Source organism: Mirounga angustirostris, unplaced genomic scaffold (genome assembly GCF_029215605.1).
Source record: "Mirounga angustirostris isolate CCGP_5_RB_7025 unplaced genomic scaffold, mMirAng1.0.hap1 SCAF_2, whole genome shotgun sequence".
Taxonomy (NCBI): domain Eukaryota; kingdom Metazoa; phylum Chordata; class Mammalia; order Carnivora; family Phocidae; genus Mirounga; species Mirounga angustirostris.
In genome coordinates, this window is record NW_026991710.1 from 127,598,747 (window position 1) to 127,615,544 (window position 16,798).

At 44.1% G+C, this 16,798-nt stretch overlaps 1 protein-coding gene across 4 annotated transcripts in view; it reads right to left on the reverse strand.

Moving 5' to 3' along the window:
• Positions 1 to 16,798, reverse strand: part of GATB (glutamyl-tRNA amidotransferase subunit B) — a 92,974-nt gene that overhangs the window by 49,241 nt on the left and 26,935 nt on the right. For all 4 annotated transcript variants that reach the window (XM_064585169.1, XM_064585170.1, XM_045880300.3 and 1 more), the window contains exons 3-5: positions 6,214 to 6,327; positions 3,788 to 3,986; positions 3,233 to 3,355 (exon numbers count right to left, since the gene is read on the reverse strand). In XM_064585169.1, coding sequence (XP_064441239.1) covers positions 3,233 to 3,355; positions 3,788 to 3,986; positions 6,214 to 6,327 — 436 coding nt within the window. The remainder of the gene's footprint in view (positions 1 to 3,232; positions 3,356 to 3,787; positions 3,987 to 6,213; positions 6,328 to 16,798) is intronic.

The window sequence follows — 16,798 nt, forward strand, 5'->3', positions numbered from 1 at the left end:
CTAAGTGTTCCAAGTGGCAGACATCACCACTGAAACATTTAGAATGTTTACTTCAGTACACATTCAACTCAACAGATGGCTCTGAGGATCTCAACAGTGGCATATGTCCACTGAGCAGGAAGACTTCTGGAGGCCAGGCTGAACTGATCCATGCTCATTAGCAAAACTATCAGGAACTCACTCAATCACAGGCCCAGAGCAATTTCAACTTTATTCCAAAAGCACCCTGGGGCGGGGGAGTGGGGGGTGGGGTGGGGTCCACTGGTCCTAGGGCGGTCCTCAGTTCTCAGGCTACAGTCTCCGATGCTGCACGGTGGTCCTATGGTGGTGGGGCAGAAGCACAAGGCAAGTGGTTGGGGCTGCTGAAATGCTAAGAGCACAAAAAGCTGGACCCCTGCAGCCTCCAGGCAGACCTTCCCTCCCCACAGTACTTTAGAAACACCCCAGCCACTCTGCTGCTGTGCTAGGGGCAAAGCTGTTGGGAGTTGTATTTAAAAGCAGCAAAAAAGTGTCACGACAAATGAGATTTAATGAACCCTCTCAGTGGTCACTGGCTGATGAGTTCTTGCCGTTATGGTTTATCTCGTGGCAAGGCCCCAGATGGGACGATTTCTCAGCTAACAGGTGGCCTGTTTATTATTCCATAGGTTTGCTAGGAATCACAGGTATTTGGAGAGAGAATGGAAGAATAAAAACTTTCTTTAAAGCAATAGGGAACCAACACTTAGGGCATAAATGGGTAACCACCCAGCCTGCCCATATCTGACTTATGTTCTTGGGTAAAAACGCACCATGAGCCATAAATCTGACACAAAGAGTTCTCTTACTCCACAACACAGCTGCACTTCCATAGAGCAAACTTGGAGGCAGCCAACTTCTACGCCACTCACACTGTGTGGCTGTGTTCTTCCAGTCTTTAGCTTAAAGAAGATAGCAAATAGGCAAGTTCTGTCTCCAAGTTCAACTTGTACCACGGCTTTGACGTTACAGTTTGTGGCTTGTAACATGTCCTACGTGACAGATGTGGCATTACAACTTCAGAAGTCCTTTTGTAACACACAAGTATATTGTGTGACATAAAAAGGCTGGTAAACAGGCTTATAAACCAACAGCGAGATGAATCATCACCCTCAATGGTATTTCCTGGCATCCACTGTGACCACTTTACGATGGTTAATTTTATGGGTCAACCTGACAGGGTCATAAGGTGCCCAGGTATTTGGTTAAACAGTACTCTGGGTGTGTCTGTAGGGGTATTTCTGGATGAAATCAACATTTGAATAGGCAGACTGAGGAAAGCAGACTGCCTCTGTCATTGTGGGCGGGCCTCATTCAGTCCGCTGAAGTCCTGAACAGAACAAAAGTGAGAGTGGGGGGGAGGGCGCGGAATTTGCTCTCTCTGCCTGCCTGTCATTGAGCTAGGATACTGGTCTTCTCCTCAGGCCAGACTGGATTGCACCACTGGCTCTCCTGATTCTCAGGCCTTCAGACTTGGGCTGGAACTATACTCTCGGCTCTCCTGGAGCTTGCCCTCTTGCAGCCTCCTCACTACAGACCATGGGATTCTCAGCCTCCACGATCACATCAGCCAATTCCTTGGAATAAATCTCTTTAAATATAAACATACATACATACATAAACATACACACATATACACATTCTATTGGTTCTGTTTCTCTGGAGTATTCTAATACACCACTGTACTGAGCTATGAATTAACAATTGCCATTTGCAGAATCTGTATCTTTTCTCCACTCCTGCCCTTCTCAACTCAAGGAATGCTCTGTGAGTGGCAAGAGTTTTTTTTAAAAGCCCCTCGTGGGGCACCTGGATGGCTCAGTCGGTTAAGCACCTGCCTTCGGCTCAGGTCATGATCCCGGGGTCCTGGGATTGAGTCCCGAATCCGGCTCGCTACTCAGCGGGGAGTCTGCTTCACCCCCTCCCTCTGCTGCTCCCCCTGCTTGCTTTCTCTCACTTTCTCTCCTGCTCTCTGTCAAATAAATAAACAAAAAAAATAAACAAAATCTTAAAAAAAAATAAGCCCTTGGGAACAGAAAACATGGGGTAATCATGGGAGAGGCTAGCTTTCAGGGACTTTAGGGTGGGCGATGGAGTGCTAGGAAGGGGCCATAAGAGTGAGCCATTAAGACACTGAGTTTGACCAAAACTTGTATTCTTTATTTCCAATTTGCAAACACTTAAAATGTATACTTTGCTTGTTCTCAATGGCACAAGTTTTTCTTTTGTTTGATTTCCTACTACATTTCTAACGAACTGAAGATATTATCTCAAAGTTAAAGTTTTGTGAAATCATAACCTTGCCTTTTACTTGATATAACTTGGCTTCAGCTGTAGCTGGATGAAAATTCTACAAAATAAGAAAGAGACCTGAAGAAAAAGCATCAAGTAGCAACTAAGTGCTACCTACACAGAAACTCAGAGCTATTAAATAAAGTGTCTTCTGAGAAAGATGAAACCGTTCAAGCACATTATTTTACTTATCCTCATTTTGGTGCAAAACAACATTTGGATATAAGAAGCCAGAAGAAAACATCTGGTCCTTCGACTGTTAAAAAAAAAAAAAAGAAAGAAAGAAAAAAAAGAAAAGAAAGAAAGAAAGAAACATACAACAGGCCCAAAGCAGAGTCACTGGCCCCCACTACAGCAAACCAAACCTTCACTGCAGTTTCAGCCTCTCCCAGGAGGGTGACATTTATCCAGTTGACCTGGAAGTTCCTGATCAACACTAGTGAGGTAATCTGCATGACAGACCCCCACCCTCCTCCCAAAGAGAGGTGAACAATCTTGCCTAGAACAATCCACTCTCTGCTAGAAAACGACCCCTTCTCTCTATAAAAGCCTACCATTTTGTCCAGCTCCTTAGAGCTCCTTTCTATTTGCTAGATGGGATGCTGCCTGATTCATGAATCTTTAAATAAAGCCAGTCTGATCTCCAAATTTACTCAGCTGAATTTTTTTAACAACTCCTAATCTCATATTCCTGGGCTCAGTGCCTCTGCACTGTTGTTAGTGTGTTTAGTTTTGACTGGGGGTTCATTAAAGAATCCAAGGAAAACTCTGAGGAAAAAAACCCCCAGAGGCCTAAAGGCTGACAAAACCCTATAAACAACCCCAGTGTAGCTGATGCAGAGAACAAAAGTCCAGCGAGAAGAGATGTGGGAGGCGGAAAGAGAAGGTAAAGGATGAGGGACACAGCCTCTGCGGCTTCTACCTGCCATATTTGCCTGGCTGGTCCCCAGGGCTTGAAGTATCAGCTGCAGCTCCCTGACGGCTGATGCTGCCTCTTCTCCACAGGACATGTCGGGCTCCAGCACCACTTCCAGAAGGCCAACTCCTACCAAAGACAGGCAGAGTCAGCCAGACTGCAGCTCTCCAATCTGACCCGCAGATAAATTCGGCTGAGGTCTCAGGAAGAACCTGCATCACTGATGGGCTCTCTACACGGCTTCTAGCTTTTCGATTATTTCTGCTCCCCCTCACATTTTGACTTTTAACTTTGGTTCTTTCAACGTCTGCCCGAGATCTCAAGCTGCTGGGTCCATGACTAGGCGGCTATGTTCATCACACTTTACGGGTGGGTTGTTAGCAAGCCCGATGGGGATCCCGGTTCAGGCTGTGTTCGCTAGTCAGCTGTGCCAATACCAACGCTGATATCTGATCTGGCTCTGTCAAACTCTTGGGCCTGTTTCCTCAACTGGCTTGGGAGAACTCTAGAGGGGAAGAGAGGTGGCCGGAAGGAAAGGTAAGAGACAATCCCCTGGCCTACCTGCCCTGTTCAAATCGATGAGTGTCTGAGACCGCGGCTCATCATGGAGGCTTTTGCCACTGTCTTGCTCCAGCTGGATCTGCTTGATCCTCACGGTCTTGGTGCTCACCTGACTCGGCTTCTTCCCCACACAGACACTGTACGCTAAGCTGCCATTCACAGCAATCGGGAGTCTTTGCTGGGTAATTTGGTAGCCTGCCTGCACACAACATGCGTTACGTTACACAGTCACCAGGCCATAAACAGAAGCTGGAATCCAGTTTACTATTTCTTTTTCTGTCACAAAACTATAGGCTTACTTAAAAACACAAGAGAAAAGGAAAAAGAGAAGAAAATTAGTTTATGCACTGTAGTCATAATTTAGCCTGGCCTCGTCTGGCTTCTCCCACCCCCTCCCTTACCTTCCCTGCACCTCCCCAACCCCCAGTAAGGATGCAACAAACATCACGAACCCCATCTTCCCTACCAAATTGCCATTTGGGGGAATAACAAAAATCTCACTGTCAGAGGCCTCTAAGAGAAGACTTTATTGTCTCCACTTAGCTCATTAGCCTAAACCCTGCCTCTGATCACTGGCCTCTTGACAGACCCTCCGTATTAGGAAGTGCTGGCTAAGCATTCTGCCACCCACGCGCAGCACGGCAGACAGCAGTCGCTAGTGCACGGAGCTTGTTTTGTTCCTGCTCTTTAAGCTAGCCAGTCATGCCGGCTGCCCTCCCTGCCCCGACAACTTCCCGTTTCTCGCTAGAAAATGCTCCGACACTTGCACTCAGCTAACAGAAAACACCAAGTACTAAAGTACTGACGGATGCTACAAGGGCTCCCCACCTCCTTCTGAGTAGAGGAGGAATGACTCGAGTGCCCACAGGCATCAACACCCAGTGAAGAGATGGGAGGGCAATACGGAGAACGGGAGGGCAGAGAGGCAGTGCCTGTGGGCTCCCAGATACCGTGCTGAGTTCTTTACACCGTCAAATCCTCAGGACAACTCTATGAGGGAGATGCGGGGCACGGAAGGGGTTAAGGGCCACAGGGATAGTAGGTATCCATGCCAGGATCTGAACATGTAAGGTCTGGCTCCAGAGACTATGCTCTTAGCCACCAGGCCAGCATTTTCCAAGCTTCCCCTGCAGGAGAATCATCTGGTAGGCTGCACCTGAAGAGTTTCTGATTCTGCAGGTCTGGGGCAGTACCCGAGATTTAGATTTCTAACCAGTTCCCAGGAGATGCTGATCCGAGGGGCGCGGGGGACCACACTTTGAGAACCACCGCGTTAGGCCAACTCATTCTCTGTGATGAAATAGCAAGTCTCAATCTGTAAAAATTAAACTCTGAATCGGGTTGCTGAACGATATTCAGGATGCTCAGTTATATCTCAATTTGAATAAACTGTTTACTCAGATAAACAAATACTTTTTTAAGTCTAAGTGTGTTCCATGTAAGATTTGGCAACACTAACTCTGGTTATCTGAGCCACCTGAGCCAGAGATAGCAGAAAGCCATTGAGAATGAAAACATCTCATTTTAGTCGCATAATGCTAAGTCTCCCACCTTCACCAAACGGATTATCACTCTTAAAGGATGGAAAAAACGCAGCTTCATTCCCTTCATCCTACCAAGCAACAGAATTTGCTAGGGGCTGGCAGCCAGGGGGAAAAAGCGGCAGCAAGCAATTGGAGAAATAACGTTCCAGCTGCATTTTTTATTTAATTCTCCTTCCATCCTCATCCACTAAAGACCAGCTCACCCTCATCTTCAGTTCAAGGAAAATAACATGAAGCAGTATCACCACTATCATTTTTCTAGATCTGAAGAAAGGGTGTGCTTACTATTAGAGGCTCAGATCAAATGAAGAAACTTTATAATTTTAAGGAAAAAAACAGGTTAATATTGGGTTTGCTACCAATTTACAGCCAATTACTGTTGTTAGTCGAGGCTTCTGGTTCATGTTTCTACTTCCTATTGTCCACTTACTTGCTCCTTGTGAGATGACAGAAATGTCCCTAGAGGGGACAGTCCTATTATTGGTAACTTCAACTTAAAAGAGGGAAGCTATCACTCTGTCTACAGAGCTGTCGTCTGCATTTACTGTTGCATCGGCCGTGGAGTTAGATTTGACCTCACAGGCAATTAGCACCGAACACCATGGCCGGCCTGAGCCTGAGAACACTGCCTTTTGCTCCCTGTTCAATTATGAGGGAGCCAGCAGAAGCATGAGGCTAAGCAAGGAGTCGGCAATCAGGACAACCGCATCCAATCTAGTAAACATCGGGGGGCACCTGCCTTCATCAGGGCCAGGCAGAACCTCCCGCTGACACGGACAGAGCTCTGACTGGAAACACAAGAGTCATAGCCCCCCCCCCCCCCCCCCCCCCCCCCCCCCAGCTCTGAGAACGTACAGAGGGCGGATTGCAAAGCATACTTACAGGGAGGTCCGCATAGAAGTAGTGCTTCCTGTCAAACAAGGACTTCTTGTTGATGCGGCAGTTCAGGGCCAGGCCTGTCATCACGGCTGCTTCTACGCACCTCCTGTTGAGAACCTATGGAAGCATGACACACAGCTCCTCTCAGATCCAGGCTGAACAAATGCTTCTCCCACATACTGACATCCTCCCTGAATATTCAATTTGGCCCTTCGACAGGCATTATCTCTGGTTCTCTGTGTGGGCAGCTCCGGTTCACAAGCAGACTCTTGTCTGTCTGGAAGCGGGAAAACTTTACATAAAAAAAGAAAATGCATGTGGTGGTGGGTCCTGCAGGGTATTTGATGAACTGCCACATGGGCGATCCGTTCCTCCAGTAACTGGAATGAAAGTTAATGGGGAGGGACCCAGAAAAGCTCAGCAGAATGGGGACTACGGGGAATCCACTTAATCTCATTCCCTGTGCAAGCACTTGAACAAGGAGCTCGTCAGAATACAGAAGAGGCATGGGTTCCTGAGAAGAGGGTCCAAGCAGCAGCTCACCAAGCCACCTCAGTGAGGGTGGAAAACACTTCAGCAGAGAAAGAATGAAGTTCTGGAAACTCTGGGGAAAAAAATGTTTCTGGAGAAACGGCCATGGCCATTTCCTCAAGGGCTGGGAAATGTGGCCTGCCCGCCCTCCCCTCGCTTTCAGTCCCGGCCTGGTGAACTCGAGAGAGGTACAGACTGAGTGTGACCCGTACCCTGACTCTTCCTGAGCTGCCGGTCCCTCCAGGGGCTCCCGGAGCCCACAGGTTCTTTCTGGATCCCATCCTCCCCCACTTTCAGGTGTGAATGACCGGGAAATGGCTAGCAAACTTCCCAACCCAAAAGGAGGTGAACAGCTTTTAAGAACTTTGTGGGTAGGGACGTGGGGGTCCGGAATAAGGCCGACAACTGGAGATAAGGAGAAAGCATTAAGTTCTGGAGTCAGTTTCTCCTATGTGTATCTGTGTGAATGGAAGGCTCAGTTTGTTCATCTCTGAAGTAAGGATTTAATATCTACCTTGAGGAACGCATGAAGAAACAGCCAGAACATCTACTCCATAGTAAGAAATTAATAACTAGCTCATTTTCCCCACTCTGCTTCAGGGAAATTTGTGAGCATGTTGTCCTTGCTAATGAAACACACTTCTATTCTTTATTAGAATATTTATGATGTTCTTTAGTATATTTGGTATACTCTTATTTATGTAGGGCTTTCCACAGCCACCATTTTAGCCTCACAGCAGCGCTGTAGGGAAGGAATTTGTATTATTTCAAAATTTCAGGAAAAGAAAAAACTAAGACCCAGAGATAACAAGAGACTCATCCAAATCACAGAGATGGCAAATTAGTAAAGTTAGCTCTAAAGTCCACACACGCCCTTGCCTAGTGAGTGACAAACAGAATCCCAGTGGCTTAGGGACCCGCCCTCCAGGCTGGAATAATGAGCGTGGCACCCCCAACACAAGCACAGCTTGCGGATCAAACACAGATTTTGAAAACAAATCTATACAACAAAATGTAAGAAGCATCTCTACTTGCTGAAATATATAACCCCCCGAAGACACCCCAAACGGCAAATCTCCCTCCTGGTAACATCATCACATGCCTTCTCTTCAGAAATCCGGTTATAAGACGGAGTCTTCTCACAGCTTCTATTTGGACTTCTTCATTCTGGGCCAAGTAATATTGTCAGCTCTGCAGTAATGGTTCTCACGAAGAAATGTGTGTGTGTGTGGGGGGGGGGGGAACAGGATGCTCTAATTATTGATGTTTTCACTTGCTAACGTTTGGTGTTTTACTGAGTTGTTACCACAATACAAACATAGCTGGCAGAGAATGCTGCCAGCTCCCAGCACGATGAGTCGGGTCAAGGCACACGAGAACGCGGAGCTGGCGTCCCAGCCTGGGGCCCTGCTCCTCCTGGGCTCTGCCGCAGAGTGGGCTTGCTGTAAACTGCCCGTCTCGCTAATCTGTACCAGTTCTGGCTTTATCACTCCCACTGGTTTTCCAGCCACCGTTGGCTCTCTTGTCCCTGTCCGGTCTGCCCCTCCGGGGGTCCGACCTGCTTCCTCCCTCTAGGCGTGAAGAGAACCCAGGTTTGTTTTGCTTATTTCCACACATGCGTTGCTAACAAACTCCCTGCGCCTGGCCCTGCAAGGGAGTGAGGGGTGGCGGCCGATCGCGGACTCCCACTGTGCCTGCGTGCACAGGAGGACACAGGCACTTGAGAAACCATCAATTTCCAAAGAATAAGAACGCATGAAAACACATAAACATTACAGCAGTATTGAATATACTTTAATCTTTTTTTGATGATTTAGAAGACTTGAAGTACTTCAGGGTCAGAATTATAAGCATCAATCATCACCACACTATAGTTGCACGGAGGGGCTAGTAAATAGAGAGTGCCAGTTAAAAGAATGTCACGAAAAAAGAATTTATTATGATCTGAGTCAAGCTGCTTATGACAGATGGAGGTCCAGGTCAGCATATTCGGAGGACGGGATGCAGACTTGGAAAATTCAACTTGGGCTGTCTTTATTCTGAAAAACTTCTTAAGTGTCTATAAAGTAGATTTTAGGGATACAGAGGTAAACAGGACTCTGTCACTGGCCTCAATGAATGTGCAGTGGAGACATGAACCCGCCAGCATCTGCAACATTCTTCTCAAGTCCACCTTCTATACTAGGAAGATCTTGCTAAAAATGCAACTCTTACAGCATTCTGTTGCTTAAAATCACGACAAAGGCTAAGCTTTTACAAGATCCAGTTCCCACCTCCTTCTTCAATTTCATCTCCCATCAACCACCCTCCCCGCATGGTCCATCTCTTATACAAACCATGCTGACCTGTGGACTCTCCCTCTTCTCATTCCATTCAAAATCTGATGTCACCAAATCTGTGAAACTTTCCTTACTATTCTTCCTACATACCTCTCTGGTCTTCTACACACTTCCATTTGTGCTAGTATGACACTGGCCTGAATTTACTTACATATATTTCCAATAGACTAATTTTCATGAGGATGGGAATTATCTGTTTATCCTTGCATATCCCTGGAGCATAAAACAGAGCTGAAAAGTAGTGGTGCTCAATTAATGTGTGCTGAACTCAAATGAGGATGGAGGTGATGGGTATAAAGGCAAGGTTTCCGAGAGGCAGTGATGTCTCAATCTTCTCTAATGTGTTACTTGCCACTTGCTGGCCTTCAAACTTGTTTCTGGAAGTTTCCTGAAGCAAAAACCATTCATGTATGATGTGATCAAAGAGGTAACTTGAAAATTCAAAGACTTAATTTGTCCCAAAGAAAGCACGTTCCAGAATTTTCTTTGCAATTAACATAAAGGGACAAAGGATCTCAAGGTTAGCCACAAGAGCTTTCATGCAGAAGGAAAGCAATGATCCCTGGAACTCACATAGCACACCTTTCTCAATGGAGTCTTAGAGGAGGCTTCACTCTGTCTTCAGGAATGCTCAACAGCAAGTTATTTATTGCACAGGAGGTGTGCTACGCACAACACATACATTTGCCATTTAACCCTCTCAGTAATCCTAGGGCAGACACTATTATGATCCTCATCCTACAGATAATGAAGGGAATCCTAGAGATTAAGTAATTTGGCCAAGGTGACCCATAGGATAAATGGCAGAGCCAGGAAGTCAGACCCCTGGAACTCAGGCTCTCAATTACTACACTCTACCTTAAATCTTCAAAGAATAAAGCATGTTACTGATAGCTAGCAATACTGCTAATATCTGGCCATAACTCTGGAGCAGCAACTCAGACCAAATTCCACTGCAGATACTGTAAGGCAGATACTGTTTCTAACATCTTCTTCACAGTGTCTATACGTTTGTTTTCAGATGTTGAACTCCTAGGGAGCAAGCATGGTGTTCTTCTCAATTTGTAAAACAATACAGTCTGCGGCATGTGGAAGATTTGACACTGAGTGGACCTATAGGTTTTCTCCATTAACAGGGGATATTTTATTGACAGATTTCCGAAACCCTTAGACACAAGAACTACCCATGAAAGGATTTCTAAAGTGAAGAGGCTCTTCTATTTTAATTAGAAGATAAGAAAAGTAGAGGTAGAAGAAATGTGCATCAGACCTCCAAGGACACACTGTGCCCCAATTTGAGAAATAGTCTTCTAGTTTTAAGACTTATTTAGCCTAACCAAGCAAGCATTTCCTAATCTCTGAGTATAATGGACCATCATTTAATGACAACTTCCAACATATCCCCTCCCCGCCACTGCCTCCAAAAAACCACCAGGCTGCACACATTCTACTTTCTTAGTATATCTTGACTACCCCCCCCCCCCGCCGCTTCCTCTAAATCCTCTGGTTTAATTCAGGCCTCTATTCATACATCCTTACCTCCAGCTGAGACTTCTGCACTAACCACCTGGCCAGGTTTCTCTCCCTCCATTCCAGTCCTCTACGATCCTCACACCCGGTTCAAGAGTGATCTTTCTAAAGGGTAAATCTGTCCATGCAATGCCCCTGCTAAAAACCCTTCTTCACTACTTCTCATCACTGCAAGGACAAAGTCCAAGTGTTTGGTGGAGTTTTCTATGTCCTTCATGATTTAGCCCGACTACCTTTCTAGCTTACTCTTCTTCCACTGTCCCGGACCCCACAGACCCTCATGCAAACTTGCATTTGACATGCTTCTGTACAAACTGCTGCTTCTGCTGGTAATGCCCTTTTTTTCTCATCCACTTGAGCAAGACCTTAGCCCCTAGCAAGGCTTGGATGTCCCACCACTACTGTGGTCTTCCTTCTCTTCCGGTAAAGCACCATCTCCCCAGGCAGACTGAGCTCCCTGAGGGCAGTCAAGTCATTTTATCTTATTCCCCTTTGCCCCACTACCTAAATGCAATACTAAGCTGATTAAACATTAATGGCGGTAATGAATAATTTAACATTCCCTTTATCAACATCCAAAAGACTATAAGCTATGAAATGAAAGCAAAACTGTTCTATAAAATATGTGTGTCTGGAAAAAGAAACCACTCTTAGTATGTAAAACAGAACAAATCTGATACAGAGACTTTATTACACAGATGACAGAAGAGTTGAGACGTTACAGAGGGCACAGTGCGGCCATTTGGGAGATTCTCAACAGCAGGAGGCCGCTGCTACCCCTTGCTGGAGGGATGGGGGTGGGGAGAAGCAGCGCTACCGGAGCCAGGGCATGGGGCACCCAGAGGACCCAGCAAACACAGTGGACCTGTCTCCCGGGAGCTGGAACCAGAGACAAAACCCAGCCACTACTGGGGTTGCCAGAGAGGGAAGGAGAAACACCTTGTGGCTTCTTTCCTCTGACCTCTGGTCTTTCACCAGAGCCTGCCATGGGCCTAACCAGCCACGAGCCAGCTGGCCGGGGCCACCAGGAACAGAAGCATGCAGGGGCAGCGCCCCGTGATCCTCAGCAGAGGAACGGTGAGGTGTGATATGGGGACATGCAGGCCACAACTGCACAGCAAATACATGCATTTTTATATTCACTTCTGTGACTTCTTCTTTTGATAATAGCTAATTAATAAAATGATGCCACTCTCAAGTCTGTCTAATCAACGTAAAACTGAAAATTCTGTGGGCTCCTTTTTCATATACTGGGAGCCAAAAATTAGGAAATGCTACTGACTTCTAAGGAGCATTTGTGATAAGTCAACTTGGGTTGGAAAGAACTCTAAGTCTACATTAACTGTTAGGAAAGGATTTGCTAAGCAAATCAACAGAATGAAGAAGATTCCATAACCTACTGAAGTCAATATAATATTTCCCAGAATCCTGGAATTCTACTAATTATAAATTAATCCATTCACTAAAGTCAGCCTCTGGGACCTATACCAGGAAATATTTTTGTGATGTACTTCAAAGAAATAAAACTGCCGGTCTTTCAAAACAGTCTATAATTCACAACATTTCTCTCCCCTTCCTACTTTATTCTTAACTGGCGAGCCCATGGTGCAACGATCCCCAAAGTTAGTCCAACAACTATCAGCACTTCCTTTAAAAATCAAGGCAACATGACAAAACTTGTGTACTCACTGAAAATCCAGTTAGCAATTCTTTTGGAGCATTAAAGCAAAGATCATAAAGTGATGTTTTACAAAAATCCCAAATGGCAATTATTCTGTGAAACTAATGGTATATAAGACCAATCTGATGATTAAGATATAGCATGGTAAATGCTTTCATTTATGGAGAGAAAGTAATTAAGATTTATTAAGTAAAAATAAGGCAGTAAAATAGGCCTTTGTCTTACTGCTAACTATAAATTTATCTCAAAGCATGAACTCCCTCTAATTCACATTCAAAGAAAAAGTTACTATACAGATAAATTTTCATGGCGATACAGACAACTGTTGCCCCATTTCCTCACTTCCACCTCCCTTCTCACCACTGAGCTCTTTTGCCATCACCCAAAACAAATACAAACACTCCTGAGCTATGAAAATTAAACTTGCGGAAACTGGTCAGTTAGGTAAGATAAGTTTTTTAAAGTGAAAGTTTACCATCAAAAGTGACTAGCTTTATGCAGATATTAAATATTTATAGGGATATACCCACATATGATTTTTACGCCTAAACATGGACACTGCCTAGGGAAAAGGAGAAAGTGAATGCTGTATTTTCTCTTTTGTTTAAATCTCTCTTTCCCAAAGGGGAAAAAAGCTCCCATTCTCAAACAGCCACTTCACAGGAAACAATTCTTGTTTAAAAGAAGGGTATGATTTGGCAGTTTTGACTGTTTTTCAGTTCCAAGCCTCCTCTTTATTCTCTTGTACAAATTCCACTCCCTATGAGTGGTCAAGATTAAAGGCAAGGATATTCTGTTGGTCCAGAGTGTCAGAAGGCCCACTGTCCTCCACTGAGATTCCATTATCCTCTTGCCTCCTGCCCACCTGGCAAGGTCAGGTGGCTAGGGCCGGTGCCCACAGTCACCACCAGCTAAGGCTAGCTCAGACCAGCTGGGTCTTTAGAACTGGAGCAGTCTTTCTTGCTTTTCCACAGAATACTGGCACACTAAAATCTGACCTTGACCTCTGGGTTGTAACAAAAAAGAAGGAAGAGCCTTGGCAACTCTAGGCCTGCCTCTAGCCTAGTTAAAAAGTTTTCACATGATACAGCCTGGTTTGCGTGGACTTCACTGTGGGGTTGGAGGCCAATGGCCCAGCTCCTATAGTGTTCATCTGTGGAGTCTCATGCTTGGCCACTTAGCCAAGTCAGACAGGAAGGCTTAAGAGTGGCTGGCAGCCAGTAAAAAGCAAGACTGGGTGTGCACATTAACTGTTTCCCACAGCATTTCCAACAGTCATTAATTTGGCATTACTCATTACAATCGAAGTGATCTATGAGAAGACTTTTACTAATTGACAAATCAAGAGAAAACGAAGTCAGAAAGACCTGAAACTAATCTCTACTATTACTAGCTGTGTAACCTTGAACAAACTACCTAACCTCTCTCAGTTTCCCTATCTGTTAGAAGAAGAGTAATTTTGCAGGATTGTTCTGTGAATTAAATAAAATTACTCAACACATGGTAGACATTTAGAAAATACTAGTTTCAGAATGGAAGTGTTATTAAATGCAAAATGCCCATCTCAATTGAATCTTGTATGTCCAAGCTTTTCTAGGAGGCAAGGGATCCTAATGAGAAAAGGTCTAAACAGCTCCATCGATCCATTAGTCTAGATTTACAATCCAAAGTAAGGCACAACAGATGCTGAAATTATATATTATGTCAACATAATATTTCCCCCTTAAATGATAACCAACACCTCTTGTGATAATTAGTGTGTTATCTCCAGTGCAATGGAGACCATATTTCTCAATGCCTCCAGAAACTTATATTACTTCATTTCCTCTGTTTTATGGTGAGGCAAAATTTTCCTGGATAACATTGTATGCTTGCCTGTGGCTGGAAAAAGCTTCCATCTCAAATGAAAGGAACTACCTTCTAACAAGTTGAAGACTTATAAATCAATTAAATGAACCAACTTTTACCCTCATCACACTGATGTCCACCACACATCTGTGGCTTCCTGTCTTCTAAGATAGTAGATATGTCTGGAATGCAAAGACAGTCTGTGGAAAAGAGATGTATGAAGGCATGAAGCAGATACAGGAATGTTTCAAAAAAAAAAAAATCATTGTTCTTTTCCAATAAAACTTTGAGATGGGGCCACGATCTTTAATGGAGAAAGATCTTCCCCCAACTTTAACTGTGAAATTTGTCGTTCTCATTTATAACTTTTAAGAAAAATATTTTAATATTAAAAAAGGCTAAAACATACAAACCCATTCATTTTAGACTGCCCCCATACAGAAACTGCCAAGTCTTTTCTAATCTATCCTAAAATTTACTCACAAGATTCTATACCTGGAGAAATTTAATGGAATAACAAACTATTTTCTGTTACTGAAACCTCAAGAGTAATCAGTGATAGCGGTAAGAAACATTAATTTCATGAATGGAAAGCTCTAATGATTCAGAATGAGATCACTTTCATCTTTGTATAAAAGATTAATATTATGCTGAAAGATCTGACTTGCTGAGAAATCAAACAGCTGGCCTGAACCAACCAAACTCTAAGAAATGCTAGCTGGATATTCACCATTTGTATGGATAGGGAAAATCTGATGGAACAAAGCCTGTGAATATCAAAAGCAAAGTCCTAGAGACACATGTACCTGCTGCCTTCATCAGTCCCAGGCATGTCCTGAGGAGTGAGCCTTTGGAAGAGTCTATCAGGACACAGACTTTTAGGAAGAAAAAACTATCATTTGACACACCCAACAGGAATACATCCATTAGAGCCTTCATGGCAAGCCATGAAATCATGGAGGTAAACAGGTAAAAGAAAAAGAAAAAAAGCTATACTTAGGGCAAAACACCCTACTTCCTTAATTATGTTTGCTTCAAGAGGAGATAATAAAAGAACTGGTCTGGGACTTTTTCTTTTTTAAAAAAGATTTTATTTATTTAATTTATTTGACAGAGAGAGACACAGCGAGATAGGGAACACAAGCAGGGGGAGTAGGAGCGGGAGAAGCAGGCTTCCCGCTGAGCAGGGAGCCTGATATGGGGCCCTGAGCTGAAGGCAGACGCTTAATGACTGAGCCACCCAGGCGCCCCTGGCCTGGACTTTAAAAAAAGAAGGGAGAGAGGGATGGAAGGGGGAAGGGAAAGGAGGAGGAAAAAGGAAGAAAATGGGGCTAAAGAGACATGATAACTAGATGCACCATGTGACCTCTGAATGGATCCTGGATGGGGGAGAAGAAAACAAAGGATACTACTGAGACAACTGTGGGAATGTGAATATGAACCGTGTCTTAGATGCTAGTGATGTATCAGTATCAGTTGTCCTTACTGCGATCATTTTACGGTGATCCCAGAAGAGAACGTTTTTGTTCCTCAGAGATAGATGCGGAGATATTTGGGGATGAAGTGCCATGATGTCTGCAACCTACTCTCAAGTGACTCATCCAAAAGAAAAAACAATCTAGGTGCAGGACGGATGTTCACTGTACTATTTTTTCAACTTTTTCTTAAGTTTGGATTTCTTCAAAATAAAAAGTGTGGGGGCGGGAGAAAGGAGTAGATAATTCTGCCTGACAGGATGGTGAGATGTTACAAGCCATATGGGGGAGAGAGAGCTGAGAGGAGGCAGGAGCTATTTAAACTGATGCTAACTCATAAACTGTACGGGTGTATCAGAAGCTTGTATTCACCAGGGCTGAAAATCAGCTGTAAAGGAGAAAACATTCTAGATACTGTATCTCTCCAAAACTTTCCTGTGCCATAATCAAGTGGGACATATTAGGGCCCTGTATAAGTGCTGAAGTACAGAGCAGCCCTCTAGGAATGTGAACAATCTGTTAACAGGGAATTCTCTATTATCTACATGTAAGCATATAAATCCTGAATATAGGACATGTATGTAATCTAGAATATGAAAAGACAACTTGTTCTTTTACCTGGGAGGAAAATGATTTTCCCCAGTTACATATTTTCTGGCTGAAAATATTTTTGGCTTCCCCCAAACCTTTATGGGTATCTTATTTTCCATTGATGCTTCCATTGTTCCTCCACTATGTAACCGTACATGAAATTTCTCAGTTTGTGCATCTCTGAAAGACATCTATGATCGAGAACTTCATCTTAATTAAATTCATGCTGTTTTGACATGTGCTGCCTGAAGTTACTTCAGTGAGTGTTACACAAGTGTCTACCACCCCCATCCCTTGCCCAACCCAAGGGCCACTAGGAAATGGAAGTATTTCTATTTCAAAGATACAAAGTTAAGAATATGAGTGTCATAATGATACCAAAAAACATTTACATGTCACTCAGAGAGTTTATGAAGTGCTTTCATAAAAGTTAACTTCTCTGTGTTCATAGATATAAACACGGAAGAGAAAAAGAAGGTAAATAAAATAGCTGTCTGACCAGGATAAGGAACACAGGTTATAAGTGAGTATGGGCATCTTAAATGTTTACAACCAACTATAAAGGAAAAATTCCCTGTTTTGTTGGAAATGAA